The sequence below is a fragment of the Octopus sinensis genome, linkage group LG14, assembly GCF_006345805.1.
Source record: "Octopus sinensis linkage group LG14, ASM634580v1, whole genome shotgun sequence".
In the NCBI taxonomy this organism is placed as follows: Eukaryota; Metazoa; Mollusca; class Cephalopoda; order Octopoda; family Octopodidae; genus Octopus; species Octopus sinensis.
Window position 1 is genome coordinate 14,187,768 of NC_043010.1, and position 21,130 is coordinate 14,208,897.

The window sequence follows — 21,130 nt, forward strand, 5'->3', positions numbered from 1 at the left end:
TCATCAGATGTGCATATAATTTCTCCCCCATTTGTAGTATATCTAAACCTTTATTTAATGCCTCCTCCTCCTCCCTTGTTTTTTTTTTTTTTTTAAAGATGGTAGGGTGTGATTTCAGGGAAAGCAACTGAATTCTACTTGGATCCCATATAGTAGTGCAGATTATAAACGAATCGAATTTTTTTTTTGTATTAATTTGTAATATTTGTCTGGTTCAGGTGAAATACAGTGTTATACAGTATGTTTTCCCCGAGCTACAGAACCTGTATCGATGGCTGGAGATCGACTTCCATCCTTTGAAATTGTCTGATCGTGTGAAACCCTGTATCGACTTCATCAACAACCAGCCTGACTTGAAGCAGTATGTACCAGCTCTGCAAGACATCATCATTACCCGTGTACTTAAGCAGGTCAGTTTATATTTACTGATTTCTCTATCTATCTATCTATTGTATATACTGTATTTTAACACGTATAAGGAACCCTCGTGTATAAGGACACCCCTAATTTTGAGTTTAAAATTTGGAAAAAATGTCTTGTAAGGGATTATAATACTATCTATGTATAAGAAACTCCTATATTTTTAAAACCCACTTTTGACAAAATAGGGTTCCTTAAACATGTTAAAATACTGTAATTTAGGTATGCTTATTCTTAAGACTAGGATGGCCATCCACAATTCAAAGATTTCAGTGTTTATGTGGCATACAGAGTTCATTTGATTGTCTATTTCTTCATGCTAGTGTGGCACTGATTTTGATACAGGAATTTGTAGCCAAGTGCTCTTCCTGTCACCTACAAACATCCGTTTCTCAGTTAAGGGGTTTTATGTACCACATGAGTATGTACACACATATATAGAACAGGCTTTTTTTCTTTTTTTTCAGGTTTTTGTCTTTATTAAATTCCTTCATGAGGCTTTGATCAACCCAGGGTTGTAGTAGATATCACTTGGCCAAAGAGATGCCTTGTGTAGCTGAACCTGAAACCTTGAACTTCTTAACTACATCCATGCCTGCATCTGTGCACAATATTTTTAAGGGGTTCACAGGTACAAACCCTGCCATGGCAAAGTGTCTTACTTATAACACTTGAATTTCAAAGTTGCCTCAATCACTTTAGTGTGATCAAGTCTTTCTTTTATTTCACAATGCTTTGGTTCTGATACTTCACTGTATTCTACCATTTGTAGAGTATAATGTGGTACCAGGCTGTGCTATGCTATTCCTTCTCTATTGTATATCTATATTAATATCTATTACATGTGTGTGTGCGTATGTACATATGTTGCTATTAACATACTATAATTGTGTCTCTACTTGCAGGTATCTCAAGTCTATCAAACCATAGAATTTAACCGTCTGTCTGTTTTGGTGCCATTTGCTTCTTCATTCCACTTAGAAAGAGTGATTGTCTCTTCTGCAAAGCATTTAGATCTTCAGGTGAGTTACCATTCTTCTTCAGTACTTGGCATGGTTGTTTGATTCATTAGAATTTTTTTATTACTATTATCAAGTTCTCTTCAGTTGAACATTTTAATTTCTGCTTTAACCGTTTTACTTCTCAAACCACTTTTGGTTAATTATCTAGAGAGGGGTAAACACCACCAGTTTGACTTTACTGTAATAATACATAAACAAAATTTGGGTTGTAATCTAACATGTGTGGACACTTGTTTGAAGCTGATGAATCGATCCTCATCCAGGTCTTGTGTGTGTGGAGGCACATGGCCTAGTGGTTAGAGCAGCGGACTCGCGGTCGAAGGATCGCGGGTTCGAATCTCAGACTGGTACCACTGAATATCTGTGGTAAAATACTCTACTCTTATTAGACCAATTCAGCTAGATGAGAACAAATGCTGCTGAATAGTATACAGTTCAAGGCTGTGAGCTGTGGTTGCACTAATATTGGTCTCGAATTTTGGCACAAGGCCAGCAAAGTTCAAGGAAGTATATTACACCGACCCCAGTGCTCAACTGATGATTATTTTATTGATCCCGAAAGGATGAAAGGCATGGTTGACTCAGTGGAGTTTGAACTCAGAGCAAAGCATTTTACCTGGTGTGTTAATGATTCTACCAAGTTGCCACCTTAATATGGCTGCACTAATGTTGATGGCTATTTCATTGACATACTAAGTGTGAATATCTGTGACAGTGATGTCCTATACAGAAGTGGAGGCGCAATGGCCCAGTGGTTAGGGCAGCGGACTCGCGGTCGTAGGATCGCGGTTTCGATTCCCAGACCGGGCGTTGTGAGTGTTTATTGAGCGAAAACACCTAAAAGCTCCACGAGGCTCCGGCAGCGGATGGTGGTGATCCCTGCTGTACTCTTTCACCACAACTTTCTCTCACTCTTTCTTCCTGTTTCTGTTGTACCTGTATTTCAAAGGGCCGGCCTTGTCACTCTCTGTGTCACGCTGAATATCCCTGAGAACTACGTTAAGGGTACACGTGTCTGTGGAGTGCTCAGCCACTTACACGTTAATTTCACGAGCAGGCTGTTCCGTTGGTCAGATTAACCGGAACCCTCATCGTCGTAACCGACGGAGTGCTTCCATCCTATACAGAGTGTGGTTATAAGTTCTCACTATTTACTTTTAGTGATTTTCACTTAATCCTGTGGATCTTCATGATCTGCAAAGGAGTCAAACTCCGAAAATCTTGTTTTGTGACAAATATTTGTATTGAAATTTTTTTTCTCTCTTTTTCTTAGGTGAGAATCAACCATCGAACTAATTCGTTGAGTTTCGGTACTGACTTGGTCCTTGCCCAGAAAGAAGATATCCCTGAAGGCCCCTATATCCAAAGCATGCCAAGTGAACGTATCCGCAATCAACTTTCAATCATGGCTCAAGTTCTGCACAAGTCTGTCCAACTGGTTCGTCCAAAGGAGACTGAAGTGAGTTAGAAATTAGTTTCAGACGTTAAAAAAAAAAAATTGAAATGAAAGGTTTAACCCTTTCGTTACTGTATTTATTTTGAGATGCTCTGTGTTTCTTTCAATTACTTTAAATTAAGAAAGAATTTAGTAAAATAACTTCGTTATCATTCAGCTAATGTTAGGAACATATATTTGTATACTGTGTATGTACCTAGTGTCCTATAACGCAGTATTCAGCATCTAAATGCTTCTTATGGAATATCTGCCATTTGAACTGAAATTCTTGATAGTTAATAGATTTATCACCATAGAGTAAAGTTTGTTAAAAGTGTGTAATTTGTTTTTCTTTTTTTTTTCCTCTGTGTTGGGCTCATATTTGCCATTGTTACTTCACTTTGTAGACTGACAAGGAAGACCAGAGGAAAGAGATGATTGAAACTTATCGTTTGGCAGCAAAGGAGGAGCATAAAAACATTCTGAAGAGACGACAAATCATTGAGAACCGCAAAGAACAGCTAGAACATCTTAACGACCAGAGGGTGAGTGGATTCTCTGCATTCTTATCATCCATTTCTATGACAACCGAGATTATTCTGTTAGTCACATACAAAGCCATTATATAGAGAGTATGATGCCATAACAGTAATTGGATTATTTGTAGTGTGGTGTCCAGTGAAAGCACCTGTCCAGCAAGAGTTCAGGGGGAAAATTCTAACAGCATAATGTACCCTGAAATCTGTGATGTATCTCAAAATGTTAGGTTGACATGATTATGAGATGGTGGAGATGAGAGCAGTGGTTTTAAAACTTATGACTGTTTATTGTACTTGATAAAGCCATTTGACTTTGTTTTGTTTCTTGTAGTTGGTACAGATGTAAGGAAAAAGAAGGCTCTGAAACTGAGCTAAGGGCTAATTCTTAGCCTCAGTTTCATGGTGTGAAGTTGGAGAAATATAAATGTTTGGAGAAAAAAATTGATTGAATATAGATAACATTAAACATTCCCAGATTATTTGGCACCTCCTTCTTACCAATAGGTATATTGTGACAATTGCTGCAGATACAGCTATCATCATCATCATCGTTTAGCGTCCACTTTCCATGCTAGCATGGGTTGGACGGTTCAACTGGGGTCTGGGAAGCCAGAAGGCTACGCCAGGCCCAGTCTGATCTGGCAGTGTTTCTACAGCTGGATGCCCTTGCTAACGCCAACCACTCCGAGAGTAGTGGGTGCTTTTTATATGCCACCTGCACAGGTGCCAGACAAGGCTGGTAAACGGCCACGATCAGATGGTGCTTTTTACGTGCCACCGGCACGGAGGCCAGTCGGGGCGGCGCTGGCAACGGCCACGGGCACTGGTATCTCAGCTACAATTTCCATTGATGTTGAAAGATTTCGATTTCGATTTTCACTTGCCTCAACAGGTCTTCACTTCACAAGTAGGGTTTGTGTCACAAGAAGGAAAGGTATGCATAAGTGGGCTGGCTACGTCCCAGGTAGAGGCCACGGGTCTCACTTGTCCTACCAGGTCTTCCCACACACAGCATACTTCCAATGGTCTCGGTCTCTAGTCATTTCCTCGGTGAGACCTAAAGTTCGAAGGTCGTTCTTCACCACCTCGTCCCAGTTTTTCCTGGGTCTACCTCTTCCTCGGGTTCCCTCAAACGCCAGGGTGTGGCACTCTTTCACACAACTATCTTCATCCATTCTCGCTACATGACCATACCAGCGCAAACGTCTCTCTTGCACACCACAACTGATGCTTCTTAGGTCCAACTTTTCTCTCAAGGTACTTACACTCTGTCGAGTATGAACACTGACATTACTCATCCATCGGAGCATACTGGCTTCATTTCTTGCGAGCTTACGCATATCCTCAGTAGTCACGGCCTATGTGGTTAAGAATTTTATCAATGCCTTGAACATAGAATTTGCTTGGCAAATACTGCCACAACCACTTGTATATGCTTGTGTTTGTATAAACCAGAATGCTATGTTATAAGCCTTTGCATAGAGATGTTCTATCTTCCAGATCTATAATAATCACATGGAAGAATGAAAGATATAACTGATTTTAGTGTTGATGTTGGTAATTCTATTGAAAGATTGTCTTTCATTTATTTATTTGTTTATTTTTTAGGAACGAGAGGAACAGGAACAACAAAAGGAGCAACGTCGCAAGGCATATGAAGCTGAAATGGCCCGATTGGAACGAGAGGCTAAGGAGCGCGAAAAACAACGATTGGAAGAGGAGCACAAGGAGATTCAAAGACGACATGCCAAAGAACGCATTGAACAGCTCCGCAAATCAGAGATGGGTGCAAAATTCTTGCAAAATATCGACGAAGAAGTAAGTTACTCTTTTTTTTAAAACTTAAATCAGCCAAGCATTTCTGACTTCGGAACTGTCATGCTTTTAGTTGTCAGGAGGAAAGTAGAAAAAGTGTGACGTCAATTTGACGCCGCTCGTCCACCTTTGTTTCTCTCCGTAGAATTTATCAAATTAAAAAACGCAAAGTTATTCCGTAGAATTTATCAAGTGAACGTCTGTGAATTTGTTTATATTAAAAACATGTACCTATGTGTGTGTGTGTATATATATATATATATATATATGTCTTGTTGGCTTATGTCAGCTTCATCATCACTATCATCTGAAAAAAGAAAAAGTAAAAAAGATATATATATGTATTATATATACAAGAATATATTTATTTTATAAAGTTTAAACAGAACATGGAATGAAATGTATTTATTTATAAACTTTAAACTGAACTTCAATTGTTTTATAAACGTAACAGCGTGGTGGTACGTAAATAAACGGCGTAAATTAACGAAGGTATAAACCTGACGACGAAAATACACAAAGTTGACGTCTGACGTCAGATTTTTCTACTTTCACTTCTGACACCTAAAAGCATGACAGTGCCCTGACTTCCCCTATTTGCAGTCTAAATTTCTCATTCCTCACCTCTTCATTTTCACTTTTTTGCTTTGCTCTTATTTGACTGTCTCTGATTGTCATCCACTTTTCTGTCTCTTTAGGACTTTGCTGATTTGGACGTTGATGAGATCATGGCACGACAAGTCGAACAGCTCGAGAAAGAGAAGAAAGAGCTGCTGGAGAGGTTGAAGGCTCAAGAAAAGAAGGTTTGTTGAATTCTCTCTTCACTCGTTACAGTTAAATTTAGTAATTTTGACTGAAGAGATCATTTGAAAGTTAGCAACATTCTTAATTCCAGTGTTATTAATTAACCTCTTCGCTTTTTGATCATTTAACCCTTTAGCATTTAAACTGGCCATATCCGACCAAAAGTATTCTGCTTGTTTTATGTTCAAACTGGCCAGATCTGGTCTCTTACACCAGCCCTACAATATCGTTTTAAAAATTAACAGCTACCTCATCAAAATTTCATAGATACAAGATTAATGCATGATTAGTTCAAAACAACATGGATAAAAAAGCATTAATTTTAGCAGAATGACATGAACATTAAAGGGTTAAATGACTAAGGTAATATGTAGAGATTTATGGAGTTTTGATTCCTATTCAACTTACAAACACTCACAAAGTTTTTACACATCACACTCTTATGTACATTTTTGTGCTGTAGAATATTACTGTTCCAAACTGTATGTTTGTATTATAACTGTCATTGATTGATTATATAAACCATTGCAGGTTGACTATTTTAGCCGAGCTAAGAGACTAGAAGAAATACCTTTACTTGAAGACCAGTTCAAGGAGGAGAAAGTACAAAACCAGAAATTCTGGGAAGAACAGGAGAAAGGAAGGGTAAGCTTCACTCTCTTTGTTATATAATAATGTCCTGGCTTGTAGAGCAATCATAAAGCCCTGTTCACAATTTTTGAGAGAGAAAACAGGCCTATGCAGTTATATAAACTTGCATTAACCATTACACTTTATCACTAGATGTATTACAGTAACAAATATTCCTGTTTTATTATTTTGACAGATTGAAGGACTCAGAAAGGAACGAGAATTGGCTTTGGAGACCTGGAATCGTCTCAACCGCATGAAAGATGAGAGAGTCAAGTTTGTCAAGATTTTGTCAGAAGCAAGAAAGTCTGACTTTAACGTGAGTAGATGTGTCAAAGTTACCTGGCTGTTGTTGTTTTCATGCTTACCCACAGCTCCTGGTTCTGTGATACAAATTTCCTGTTCTACTGTAATATAGATTAAGGCCTATCGATATTTTGTATTGATTTAAGCTCCCAACACCAGATTTACATATTTTCCTAACTTATTGTCTGTTGCCAGCGCCGCCCCAACTGGCCTCCGTGCCGGTGGCATGTAAAAAGCACCATCCGTCCGTGGCCGTTGCCAGCCTTGCCTGGGCCCTGTGCCGGTGGCACGTAAAAAGCACCATCCGTCCGTGGCCCTTTGCTAGCCCCGACTGGCACCTGTACAGGTGGCACGTAAAAAGCACCCACTACACTCACGGAGTGGTTGGCGTTAGGAAGGGCATCCAGCTGTAGAAACACTGCCAGATCAGACTGGGCCTGATGCAGCCTTCAGGCTTCCCAGACCCCAGTTGAACCGTCCAACCCATGCTAGCATGGAAAGCGGACGTTAAATGATGATGATGAGGACAGTATATTTCAACAGGATTATGGCAATGAGGGTTGCTAAAGCAATGATAATGATGGAGATGTGTGTGAAAGAGAACAAGCTGATTTATTGGCGTAGGCCATGAGTTTGTAAAGTGGAGGAAGCAGTTAAATGACCTTGATGCAGTCTCCTACTACTCTCTCATCCGCTTCAACAGACTTGTTGCAACATATATGGGTGCTTGTGAGCTTCCCAATTTGGACTGCAGAGTCACATGCACTCTCATTGCTAAGAATACAGACTTTGTTGTCATCAGACACTGATGGACTACCTACGGGTGTGTGTGTGTATATATATATAATATACATGCACAAGTATGTATATATATATATATATATACACCGGAGTAAACACATAAATGTGAAACAAGGTGGAAAAAAGAGTACTCAAATACCAGAGGTACAGTAATATGCTTTATTTAAAAGCAGCAGAAATTTAATAAAAGCTGTTACTCAGAGTTTCACGTTCCCGTTCGACAGACAGTTTTGCTAACTGTATATATATATATATATATATATACATACATATACACACACACATACATAGAGGGTATGGTGAAGAAACTGTCTTCTAAGTTATTATGCATAAATGAAAATAAGACTGACATCTCATTTTAACAGATATATTTAACAAAATTACACAAAAATATCTTGAAATACTAAACAGTAAATTTATTCAATAAGATAGCCATTGGCTTCAACCGCGGCCTCCAAGCGACTTTGGAATCTCCTGAAACTCTTCTGGATGTTCTCCTTTTTTAAGTTGGTGAATGCTGCTATAATTCTTGGCTTCAGTCCATCTTTGGTGTTACAAGTTTTGTTTGTCTCTTGCTCAACTGTGTCCCACACATAATACTGAATGGGGTTGCAGAAATTATCTGACGGCCATGACTGGGTTCTCCTGCCTATGTGGCATGGTGCTGAGTCCCGTTGCCAGCCATAGAGTCTTCCAGCAGCAACCCTCTTGACCCAAGGTAGCACTTCTTCCAGGCATTTAATGAAGGGCTCTGTGATGGGTCTGAGGCTGATGAATGGAGGCATAACGTTGCCATCACTAGTGATCACTCCTAACTTCATGATGTTGACTGGATGCCGGATTTTTATCACTCTTGGTACATGTCCTCAGATTGACACCCAAACATTCTGAAATGTTCGTATTTGAGCTTCGGGCAGAGTGAATTGTGTCATGGTACTGTTTTTCTAACACGTGGTGTCCAACTGACCTTATTATACTTTGTGGTCGACAAAATCAAGAACAAGCATTGCGCATGCGCGAAATGAAAAGTATAAAAATGGCAACAGTTTACCCATCGCACCGTATTTATATATTTATTATTTATGCGCCCATTTCAAGCCTAGCCAGGCTCAGGGGCCTGGTTTCTGTGGCATATGTGTTCCCCTCAGCTGGACGGAATGAAAGTTCACAGCATTGCTCAAGAAACATGAAGAAAGAGTGAGAGAAAGTTGGGGCAAAAGAGTACAATAGGGGTCGCCACCACCCACAGCTGGAGCCTCGTGGAACTTCAGGTGTTTTCGCTCAATAAACACACACACAGCGCCCGGTCTGGGAATCGAAACCGTGATCCTCTGACTGCGAGTCCGCTGCCCTAACCACTGAGCTATTGCGTCTCCACACACACACACACACACACACACACACACACACACACACACACACACACACACACAAATGTATTTTATGGCAACTGACAGTGAAACGAAATTTCTAGGAGAAAGCAATAACATAGCAAGGGTGAGATTAATGAAATAGTAAAATTGCATTCCTGACATATGACCTCACATTTTTATGTAGAGAGAGACAAGCATTTCACCATCCTACTTGAAAATTATCAAGTCTTTTGTTTTGTTGCATGGTACAGAGCACTTTATTATTGCTGGGTCACTCAAATTTTACTCAAGTCAATGAAGGGACTGCTACACAGTCGGTTGACCTGCTAGAAAGAGTAGCCAATCCTCCCTCAAAAATCCTATCCTGTAACATAGTGCCAGATACACCATGTCTAGTGATTGTGGTTTTGGTGTTCTGCAGCAAGTGAGTGATGGGGGGAGCAATTTGCAATAGTAGGTATGAATTATATTGGTTGTCAGGAGCAACAGAAGTAAGCCTACCTCCAGTACAAGTGATTGGTGATATACAAAGAGCTTGGTAGCTCATGGGTTTTTGCTTATTTAACCCTTTAGCATTCAAACCGGCCATATCTGGCCAAAATATTTAACCTGTTTTATATTGAAACTGACCAGATCTCACCTTTCATCTCAGCCCAACCATGTTGTTCTAAAACTAAAAAATCACATCACCGGAATCTCTAAACTACAAGATTAATGCATGATTAATTCAAACCATTTTAAATAAACAAACATCACATTTGACAGAATAATCTGAACACTAAAAGGGCTAATATATTTAAGTCGTTGGACATGCAGGTAAATTAATTAAACATAGTGTTGATACTCTCTTTACTCTTTTACTTGTTTCAGTCATTTGACTGTGGCCATGCTGGAGCACCGCCTTTAGTCGAGCGCATCAACCCTGGTACTTATTCTTTGTAAGCCCAGTACTTATTCTATCGGTCTCTTTTGCCGAACCGCTAAGTGACGGGGACGTAAACACACCAGCATCGGTTGTCAAGCAATGCTAGGGGGACAAACACAGACACACACACACATATATATATATATATACACACATATATACGACGGGCTTCTTTCAGTTTCCGTCTACACAAATCCACTTACTGAGAGTAAAATTCTTACATTTTTGTCGGTTTCATCATTACAGGACAGATTGAAGAAATTTGAGGTGCACATGCAAGAGGAAGCCAAGAGCCGGCTCAAGAAACGCAAGGAGAAACGTAAAAAAGAACGCCGAGAGAAGTTCTATCGCGAAAAAGAGGAGGCCGAGATACGCTTGAGGGAAGAGGTAGAGAGAAAAGGTAAGAAATTTTTATGTATTGACTTCCGTATCAACTTAGCTGTTCTTCTTTCTCATTGTACTTACAAGAATGATCTCAACACTCTTACTTGATCTGGCAGAACTAACAGCCAGATCTTTCTCAGTCACACCCTATTTTTCCAGAAAAGGAAGATAAATTTAATAATGTAGTCTTAGATAGGCGCAGGAGTGGCTGTGTGGTAAGTAGCTTGTTTACCAACCACATGGTTCCAGGTTCAGTCCCACTGCGTGGCACCTTGGGCAAGTGTCTTCTACTATAGCCTCGGGCCGACCAAAGCCTTGTGAGTGAATTTGGTAGACGGAAACTGAAAGAAGCCCGTTGTATATATGTATATATATGTGTGTGTATGTTTGTGTTTGTCCCCCTAGCATTGCTTGACAACTGATGCTGGTGTGTTTATGTCCCCGTCACTTAGCGGTTCGGCAAAAGAGACCGATAGAATAAGTACTGGGCTTGCAAAGATTAAGTCACGGGGTTGAGTTGCTCGATTAAAGGCGGTGCTCCAGCATGGCTGCAGTCAAATGACTGAAGCAAGTAAAAGAGTAAAAGAGAGATAAGACTAGGACGGGGTAGTTACAACTTGAATGGATGCCTTTGATTCTAGCTCTGCTGGGACAGGCTGTACTTAAGACAAAACAATTGTTTAATTCTATATCAATTATGATCAAAAACATTCCAAGCATGAACCCCTCCCTTTCTTTTTTGAAGGAATATTAAACAAGTACATGTTCCCTCACTTGCTCAGCTTGCCAATTACAGCAGTGTGTGGTGTGTATATTTGATATATGGCTATCAGTTGACTATTAAAGAGCTTGGTTGTGGCTACACGAGAGGAGTTGATTAGGAAATGTATGTGTGCCTGTGGCACTTTGTAAAATTTATTTGAGCTTTTCTGTAACACAATGGGCTTAGATGGGTCATTTTGTGTTTCAGTAGTATTAGGATGACGTCTTGCTGTGGATGGAGCAGAGTTATCATCAGTACTCCCTTTGTGTGTGTGTGTGTGCGCAACTGGGACTACATTGTTCAGTATGTAGTTTTTAAGATGGTTGCTCATATTTGGGGTAGATTTTGACTGTTATTTTTCTTGCAGGTTGACCCTTTAGTTAGTATTCAGATTACTCTGTTGAATATATTCATATTGTAAAGTATACTAGCCATCTCAATATGGCTAACCACTAAGGGTGGGTGTTACTGTAGCTTTTAGCCCCAGGAGATCATCGTCTCCAGCTGGCTTTAGGCACACTTCTGTGCCTTTTTTAAAAATTTTTTTAAGCCAGCTAGAGACGATGATCTCCTGGGGCTAAAAGCTACAGTAACACCCACCCTTAGTGGTTAGCCATATTGAGATGGCTAGTATACTTTACGTTGTCGGGCGGTTACTGTTTACATCTCGTTCAGAGATTTATTATTGCTATATTCGTATTGTTTTGAATTAATCATGCATTGTCATGTGGCTGTGAAATTTCAATGATGTGATTATTTATTTTTAGATGGACATAGTAGAGTATGTGTGAGAGGCCAGATATAGCCAGTTTAAATGCTAAAGGGTTGATCTCATTGCCTGTAGTAGATCTAATGGCAATGGAATTATCATTCAGTATTGGTTTTCTGTGCTGCCATGGGCTGGATGGCTTGACAGGGTCTGGCAAGCCACAGGGCTACATTGGGCTCCAGGGTCAGCTTTGTCATGGTTCTAAAGCTACAGCTACATACCCTTCCTAATGCCAATCACTTTATAGTGTGTATTAGGTGCTTTTTTTTTGTGCTTTTGGCATTAATGAGGTTTGCCAAGTAATTTGCGAGACTGAAAAAGAGTATTTGGGGAGGAGGTAGCTTTATTTCATGTGTTGAGGGACTAAAGTATTGATAGTGGGGACAAGTGCGGGTGTCTTGTTATAGAAGAGATACATGTGAGGGGGATTTGGAGGAAAGAAGATACAGATGTAGGCGCAGGAGTGGCTGTGTGGTAAGTAGCTTGTTTACCAACCACATGGTTCCGGGTTCAGTCCCACTGCGTGGCACCTTGGGCAAGTGTCTTCTACTATAGCCTCGGGCCGACCAAAGCCTTGTGAGTGGATTTGGTAGACGGAAACTGAAAGAAGCCCGTCGTATATATGTATATATATATGCGTGTTTGTGTGTCTGTGTTTGTCCCCCTAGCATTGCTTGACAACCGATGCTGGTGTGTTTATGTCCCCATTACTTAGCGGTTCGGCAAAAGAGACCAAAAGAATAAGTCCCGGATCGAGTTGCTCGATTAAAGGCAGTGCTCCAACATGACAAGTAAAAGAGTAAAGAGATTGTTGTGGTTGGGGTGCCAGAGCATTCTCTCGAGGGACAAGACGAGAGTTATTGATATGGACATATGTTTTACTTCAGAAACGGAAGAAAGAGAAGAAGCCGAACGAGTTGAACGTGAGAGACGTGAACAAGAGGCACGAGAGAGAACAGCGAAGCTGCAAGAACAGTTTGCTAAACAGAAGGCTCGTGAGAAAGAGATTGAAGAGAAAGAAGCACGAAGAAGAGAAGAGCAGCTGTAAGTAGACTTTGTTTTATAAATGGGGATAAAAGCAGGTGGTGGTGGTGATGGCCCCTATCTTACCACCCTTTTCTTAATGGACTCTTTCCAAATATCTACGCTTGTATTTGGTATAAATCCTTAAAATCCTTTAAAATGTTTTAGCCTGAAAGCCGTGGCCATGCTGGGGCACCACCGCTGGTTCAAATTTTAAGTTTTTTCCCTTACACCCTTTCCTGAAATACGTACCAGTCAGGTACTGGGTTGATTCAATCAACTATTTGTAATATAAGTAAATTGTTTTCGTTTCCTTTCTTAAATCCCCGGCCATGTGTCATCTTAGAAATTTTCATTTTTTATGAGTTGTCTATTTGGGTTAATAATGCATTCTCATATTCTAGATTGAGCTATCTTTATAAATTGTGAAGTGATTTCTGGAAACTGCTGGATCATTGTTGGTATTTTAGATGTCTTCTGGTGATTCCAGCTTCGTTTCCAACATTAAAATGTGAGGACTTTTCAGATGTGACCCATGAACCTGGTCATCTTCTTCATTCCACCTCATACAGAAATAAAATGGGTCAAATAACAAGACTGTTATTCCCTATTAAACAATGTACTTTGGAGATAATATCACTAGGTGTTAAGATAGTCTTGGCACTGTTTGACTGATTCTGAAAATTTGCAACTAACTAAACCTTTGACACCCAAACTTGCACTGACTGCATGAATGCCGATCTTGGTAAGATTCTTTAGTGGGTGTGATGTCAATGTTGTCTTCCTTAATATCTCAAAGACCATCCCACCACAATTCATGTGTGCAGTCGTGTATTCCACTTCCATTAACCCTTTCGTTACTATATTTCTGACCAAAATACGCCCCTCATGAGTTTCAATTAAATTCTAAAATAATAACTGTAACTTGTTTATTTATCAACATATTAATGTGATATTTGGAGCATAATTAAAGAAAGGGTTCTTAATCTATTCTATTGCATAACTTTTGTCTCAAAGTGACTTTAACTACAGGTAAATCCAGGTAAACTGAGCAAATGGTAAAAATATTAAAATTTTGTTTAAACATCACCATAGAAAATGAATCATCAGCTAATATTCAATTGGGTATGCAACAAAATTTTGATAAAGAAGAATTGTGCACATCACTAGATCATCTGTTGAAATTAATGCTCAACAGAACAGGTGTACCATAAAGGTGGAATAAACTGAAATATTGGAATCCACCTAAATCCACAGCAAGTTTGACTGAACTAAAGAAATCGGTCAAAAAATAATATACGGCCCTGGTTATGGTATGGAAGTGATAAATTCCAGACCACATCGTTCCCTAGCCCATGTTGACTAACATTATTTTCCCTGTATAAAAACTAAATCCACAGCAGTACCCAGTATTTGCTTCACAAATTTTCCGAACTTTGATCCCCCATTTTGTGTTTGTTTACATTCTGCGTAACAGTTTGTTTCTGCAGTGATCGCTTCAAACAAGCATACTAATAAAAATAAAAGTCTAACGGTTTCGCTTCCTAAGAAAGACTATGGATAGACTTCATTCCGATGTAAAATCGTTTTTGCTGTTGCTATCGCCGCTTTCAGTTTCTTCAGAATCGCTGCTTTCAGTTTCGGATACCAAAATATCCTATTCATTCTCGTACACCATGTGCTTTTGTACCTCATTCATTCTTTTTCTCGATATCTCCCTATTTTCCGTTGAAAAAGCTTTAAATTTGGAATCAATGCTTGATAACATGAAACTCCTATCCATTTTCAAAGTTGAAGAAAAATCGATGCCGAAAAAAATGTGGAAAAAAATCTCTCAAAATTCACTGAATTCAGATATCAGGTCAAGCAATGTCGGATACTATAACCCGTCTATTTACAAAGTGAAATCACATGTTTTAACAAATGTACCAACGAGATTTGGGTTCAAATTTACATTTAAATAACAATAGGTTCTCTCGGCCGGGTACGGCCAGGATAGTAACGAAAGGGTTGATGGACCTCTTCCAAATATCTGTGCTTGTATTTGGTATGGTTCAAATTTTAAGGTTTTTCCCTTACACTCCTTTCCTGAAATATGTACCAGTCAGGTATTGGGTTGATTCAATCAACTATTTGTCTTTATGAACCTAAGAACTTGTAATATAAGTAAATTGTTTTCGTTTCCTTTCTTAAATCCCCAGCCATGTGTCATCTTAGAAATTTTCATTTTTTATGAGTTGTCTATTTGGGTTAATAATGCATTCTCATATTCTAGATTGAGCTATCTTTATAAATTGTGATGTGATTTCTGGAAACTGCTTGGTCATTGTTGGTGTTTTAGATGTCTTCTGGTGATTCCAGCTTCGTTTCCAACATTAAAATGTGAGGACTTTTCAGATGTGACCCATGAACCTGGTCATCTTCTTCATTCCACCTCATACAGAAATAAAATGGGTCAAATAACAAGACTGTTATTCCCTATTAAACAATGTACTTTGGAGATAATATCACTAGGTGTTAAGATAGTCTTGGCACTGTTTGACTGATTCTGAAAATTTGCAACTAACTAAACCTTTGACACCCAAACTTGCACTGACTGCATGAATGCCGATCTTGGTAAGATTCTTTAGTGTTGTCTTCCTTAATATCTCAAAGACCATCCCACCACAATTCACGTGTGCAGTCGTGTATTCCACTTCCATTAAACATACAAAACACAGCAAAATTCACTACAAATGTTAGGCTTCGCTACCATTGTTCTAGTGATCTCGTGACTTCAACACAGCAAAGACTGACCCTCCACTCGAAAATACTTGAGCTCCTGACAACTACTAGCTAGCTACAAAACTGAAGTGAAGCCCACTATGAAACCCTGCTTCCACATGTAGTACAGTACTGCTGTTATATGTATGACAAATATCTTAGTCTGCATCCACAAGGAGCTTGTCCACCAACAAACTCCAACCTCTGGTCAACAGATGTGCTGCCTCTTCTACTGCTGCTACAGTGGCATCTGTTTCTTGGTGCAAATTGATCTTGTGCACCGGATTTCCTCATGTTCTCCCCTCTCACCCCTTTCCGAATGCTAAAGTGACCGTTTCCTTCAAGAACAGACTTTCAATGTATTCGATTAATTTACAGAATTAGTAGCAAAATATAAAAGAAGTGGTGAAGAAGCTGTAGTTAACATGCTGTGAATTTTATTTAGATGGTTTTTTGAAATGTAACCTAACAAGGTTTCATACTTGAAGATCTGTACCAAAATGCCTTTGCAGAGCCTCCCATGATTGGTTAGCTCAACACAGTACATGTAATAAGGATTTCAGAGATTTTTTTAAACTTTCAGTTTTAAGCAGCCAGTATATATTGAAAGAATGGCATTGCTACACACAGTTATATTCCCTTCTTTCATTGTATGCAAACAACCTGTTCAATCATATATATATATTGTCAATAATAATAAACTACGAATTCCTCTGTAGGAATTTGTTGCTCTATACCTCACGTGGGTGGACAGGGGAAGGTACTGGATGTCGAGGATGGTTTGTCTGAGGTTACTCAAATCAGACGGGTATATTCGGTTTTTAGTGCTCTCAAATTTAACCCTTTAGTATTTAAACCGGCCATGTCCGGCCAAAATATTTAATCTGTTTTATGTTCAAACTGACCAGATCCAGGCTCTCACACCTACCCTACAATGTTATTCCACGTTAAGTAATTACACCATCAAGATCTTGAAGATATGAGATAATGCATGCTTAATTCAAATCAATGTGAATCAATAAGCATTATGTTTGATAGAATAATCAGAACACTAAAGGGTTAAATTTAATGAAATCTTGTGCCGATGACGGGAATGTTTGAATAGGGATGTATTTCTAGGGTCTCTATATCTAACTAACCCAGAAACGCGTTCACGAGTGAACTTTCCTTATTTTTCCCTCTATGCCTACGTGAATTGTTTTTGAGTATACATTGTCTGGGAGACTCTTTTTATAGTAGTGGAAATAGCTAAGTTCTTTGGCTGCTATTTCTAAAAGTTTGGTGTGTGGTGAAGCAATTTTTTTTTTTGCTGAACCCTAATTATATAAAGTAATGTTTATATATATATATATATATATATATATATTTCAGTATATCTCTTTCTTAATGATCAAATTGTGTTTTACAGTAGAGAAAAGCGTGAAGCAGAAACCACCTCACACTCCTGGAGAGAGACCACTCCTAAGGTGGAAAAGGTTGCTGCTGCTGCTGATGTAGCTAAAGAGAAGACACCATGGAAACCGATATCCAAAGAAGGTGGTTGGCGTGAGCGGACTCTGCAGAGGGAAGACAGCTGGCGCAAGCCTGACTCTACGTAAGTATTCATTTGTCACTAGGCAACTTTTGATGGGTGGTGGTGGTGTTCATAGATGTTATTTGTATTTTTATTAAGTTTCTAAATTTAAGTATATCAGTGTTTCTCAGTAAACTGACCGTATCTGGCCAAAATATTCTGCCAGCTCTATGTTCAAACTTGCAAGATCCAACCTCTCACACTCGACCGACAATGTCATTCTAAAGAAACAAACAATCACACCATCAAAATTTTGATGCTATAAGACAATTCATAATTAATTCAAAGCAGTGTGAATAAATAATCATTGCAGGTGCCTTCCAGTTTGCCGATCACTTTGCTTTATTGATTATCTGCTCTGGTTGTCTCTCTCTCTCTTTTACTTGCTTCAGTCATTTGACTGCGGCCATGCTGGAGCACTGCCTTTAATTGAGCAACTCGACTACAGGACTTATTCTTTTGTAAGCCCAGTACTTATTCTATCGGTCTCTTTTTGCCGAACCGCTAAGTGACGGGGACGTAAATACACCAGCATCGGTTGTCAAGCAATGCTAGGGGGACAAACACACACACACGCATATATATATATATATATACATATATACGACGGGCTTCTTTCAGTTTCCGTCTACCAAATCCACTCACAAGGCTTTGGTCGGCCCGAGGCTATAGTAGAAGACACTTGCCCAAGGTGTCGCGCAGTGGGATCGAACTCGGAACCATGTGGTTGGTACTCAAGCTACTTACCACACAGCCACTCCTGCGTCTCTGTTAATTCTCCTTTTAACCTACAGTCGTTGTGTAATTTGTTGGTTTATTTATATATTCATTTTCCTCCCTCTCAGCAAAGAAGCTGAAGATATACACTGGAAACATGGCAAGAGTGATCGCATTCCTGCACGGGATGTAAGATATGAAGACCCTCCTGAGGAACCAGACAAGGAGGACGATAACTGGCGCAGCTCTGCTGATGTGCCACTTAAAGATACTCCATTAAGAGAGAGCTCTGGAAGGATGACTCCTGCCAAATTCACCCAGCCACAAGAATCAATGCCATCCAGAGACAGCTGGCGAGAAAAGGTTTCAAGGGATGTGGACAGAGGTGACAGAGACAGGTAAGTCTTAATCTTGGAGTTTACTGTTTTTAAAAGAAGTTTCACCGGTTAATAGTTTGGTTTAATATTGGCTTGTTTTTATACATTTTAGATTCCGTGAAGACAGATGGGGACGAAAAGAAGATCGTCGTGGGGGTGACGATGATGAGTGGAGGAAACCAAGAGTTTCTGGTAGAGATGACATGTGGAGAGGCCGTGACAGGGATGATACCGGTGGCGGTGGCAGTAGTAGCTGGAGAGACAGGGTTGGGGACAGGAGTGGGCCTCGAGAAGAGGGCAGTAGCTGGCGGGATAAAGGCTCTTCTATGGATGACCGCTGGCGCCCTACACGAGAGGAACGACCTCCACCAAGAGATCCAATGTGGATGCGTGACAGAAAACCACCCTCTTCACGAGATGATGACTGGAAAGACAGAGGAATGGGTGAAAGGGGTGGTTTGAGAGACAGAGATGGTCCTCGTGACAGAGACGGACCTCGCGATAGAGATATGCTCCGCGATAGGGATGGACCTCGTGACAGAGATGATGCCTGGAGCAGTGACCGGCCTATGTCAAGAAACACAGATGACTTCCGGGAAAAATCTGGAAAGTCCTTGAGTAGCTGGCGAGGTGGTGACCGTCGAGAAGAAAGAGGACCTCCAGGCCGTGATTCAGATTGGAGCAGGCGAGGTGAGTAGACCTATTTAATTTAAAGCTCTTATTTTCAGTGTCTGATGTTCCCCTTCATAGTCAAAGTCTGTTGTGTGATACTGATATCCCAGATCTTTTATTGTTTACAGGAACTGATCGTGGTCCCCCTGGCTTTTCTCGTCCAGATGGATCTTCACCACGGAATTGGCGATCAGGTGGTGGTGGTGGTGGTCCCAGTGGCGGTGGTGGTAGCAGCAGTGGTGGTGGTGGTGGAGGTATGTAAATTGTATATACTTTACAACTTATTTTGATTGCTTGGTAGTGTGTTAGAAATCGGTTTCATTGAGCTGGGCGAAATGTGTAGCCGTATTTCGTCTGCCGTTACGTTCTGAGCTCAATATCTGCCGAGGTCGACTTTGCCTTTCATCTTTCGGGGTCGATAAATTAAGCGCCAGTTACGCACTGGGGTCGATGTAATCGACTTAATCCGTTTGTCTGTCCTTGTTTGGACCCTCTGTGTTTGGCCCCTTGTAGGTAGTAAAGAAATATATATTACTGTTATCAATTCTCTCTAGTTGTTGATGGTGAGGGCAGTGTGAGAAAATGTTTTTGTAAATCTGATATACACTTCATCAGATCAGTATGTGGTTGGCTAAGTTCGTATTCTATTTCATATGCTACTTATCAATGTCCAGGTTACCTAACTTTTACAATATTCACCAGGTGCAGGAGTGGCTGTGTGGTAAGTAGCTTGCTAACCAACCACATGGTTCCGGGTTCAGTCCCACTGCGTGGCATCTTGGGCAAGTGTCTTCTGCTATAGCCCCGGGGCCGACCAATGCCTTGTGAGTGGATTTGGTAGACGGAAACTGAAAGAAGCCTGTCGTATATGTGTATATATATATGTGTGTGTTTGTCCCCCTAGCATTGCTTGACAACTGATGCTGGTGTGTTTACGTCCCTGTCACTTAGCGGTTGGGCAAAAGAAACCGATAGAATAAGCACTGGGCTTACAAAGAATAAGTCCCGGGGTCGATTTGCTTGACTAAAGGCGGTGCTCCAGCATGGCCGCAGTCAAAATGACTGAAACAAGTAAAAGAGTAAGAGAGTCAAATAGTTATTTATATTTCCTGGTTATCTTTGATCCAGCTTTCTTAGGATCAAATCTAGTTAATGAGAATTGTGTCTTTTATTCTACTGTCGTTCCCCTTTTTATTTTTTATTTTTTTGTAACTTGATGCGGTGTAATTTTGAAAGGTATTTGGCTATTTTTAGTAGGTTGAACTTAATACTTAGAGAAGATTGGCAGTTAGCACAGGATGTCATAGTTGTGGTTTACAGTGATTGCGGTGTAAATTAGATAATTTAGGTAACAAACCTTCACGTTATCTAATGACAACAGAAGATGCTGCTCTGACCTCGTGTGTCAAATCAGAGCAAGGCCTGAAAATGAGGAAGAAGCTTTAACCCTTTAGCAATTAAACTGGCCATATCCGGCCAAAAGTATTCTGCCTGTGCTATGTTCAAACTGGCCAGATCTGGTCTCTCACACCAACCCTACAATATCGTTTTAAAAATTAACAGCTTCCTCATCAAAATCTCATAGCTACAAGATAATGCATGATTAGTTCAAAACAATTTGGATAAAAAAGCATTAATTTTGGCAAAATAATGCGAACACTAAAGGGTTAATGGAATATTCTGAGCAACCAAACTCACTTCTGTCGTGCAAATGTTTGCCTGTATACAATTGTGAATGCTGGAATATAAATGTTTTTATTTTGCAGAATTCTTTAGAGGAGTGCTACATACAATACTTAACCCTTTTGATGCCAAACTGTCTGAGATTGTATAAGTTTACTGTTTTGAAGTGATGTAAATTAAAAACTTCCTTCAACATTTAATTGACTTGACTTGACAGCATTCACCCGGGGTGGGTTGAGCTGGCTCCAAACAACTTAATGACGGTTATTTTACAAAATTATGTGAATTAAAGGCTATGTATTTCAACAAAAATTTAGTAAAAGGGTTAACATTAAA

General features: G+C 39.8%; 1 protein-coding gene across 2 annotated transcripts in view; it reads left to right on the top strand.

The window, feature by feature from the left end:
• The window catches only part of LOC115218891 (eukaryotic translation initiation factor 3 subunit A), a 46,671-nt gene that overhangs the window by 24,336 nt on the left and 1,205 nt on the right, over positions 1-21,130 (top strand). Inside the window, exons 8-23 of one of the 2 annotated variants that reach the window (XR_005001807.1) lie at positions 219-410; positions 1,326-1,442; positions 2,716-2,901; positions 3,285-3,422; positions 5,025-5,234; positions 5,930-6,034; positions 6,567-6,680; positions 6,862-6,984; positions 10,317-10,470; positions 12,874-13,030; positions 17,181-17,366; positions 18,191-18,460; positions 18,552-19,129; positions 19,240-19,433; positions 19,639-19,813; positions 20,200-20,304. Coding sequence is in view for 1 of the 2 variants with exons in the window: in XM_029788888.2 (XP_029644748.1) it covers positions 219-410; positions 1,326-1,442; positions 2,716-2,901; positions 3,285-3,422; positions 5,025-5,234; positions 5,930-6,034; positions 6,567-6,680; positions 6,862-6,984; positions 10,317-10,470; positions 12,874-13,030; positions 17,181-17,366; positions 18,191-18,460; positions 18,552-19,129; positions 19,240-19,365 (2,656 nt within the window). In the remaining variant the exon portion in view is untranslated. Of the gene's footprint in view, positions 1-218; positions 411-1,325; positions 1,443-2,715; positions 2,902-3,284; positions 3,423-5,024; positions 5,235-5,929; positions 6,035-6,566; positions 6,681-6,861; positions 6,985-10,316; positions 10,471-12,873; positions 13,031-17,180; positions 17,367-18,190; positions 18,461-18,551; positions 19,130-19,239; positions 19,434-19,638; positions 19,814-20,199; positions 20,305-21,130 lie in introns of those variants that run through there. The other variant, XM_029788888.2, reaches the window with a different exon arrangement.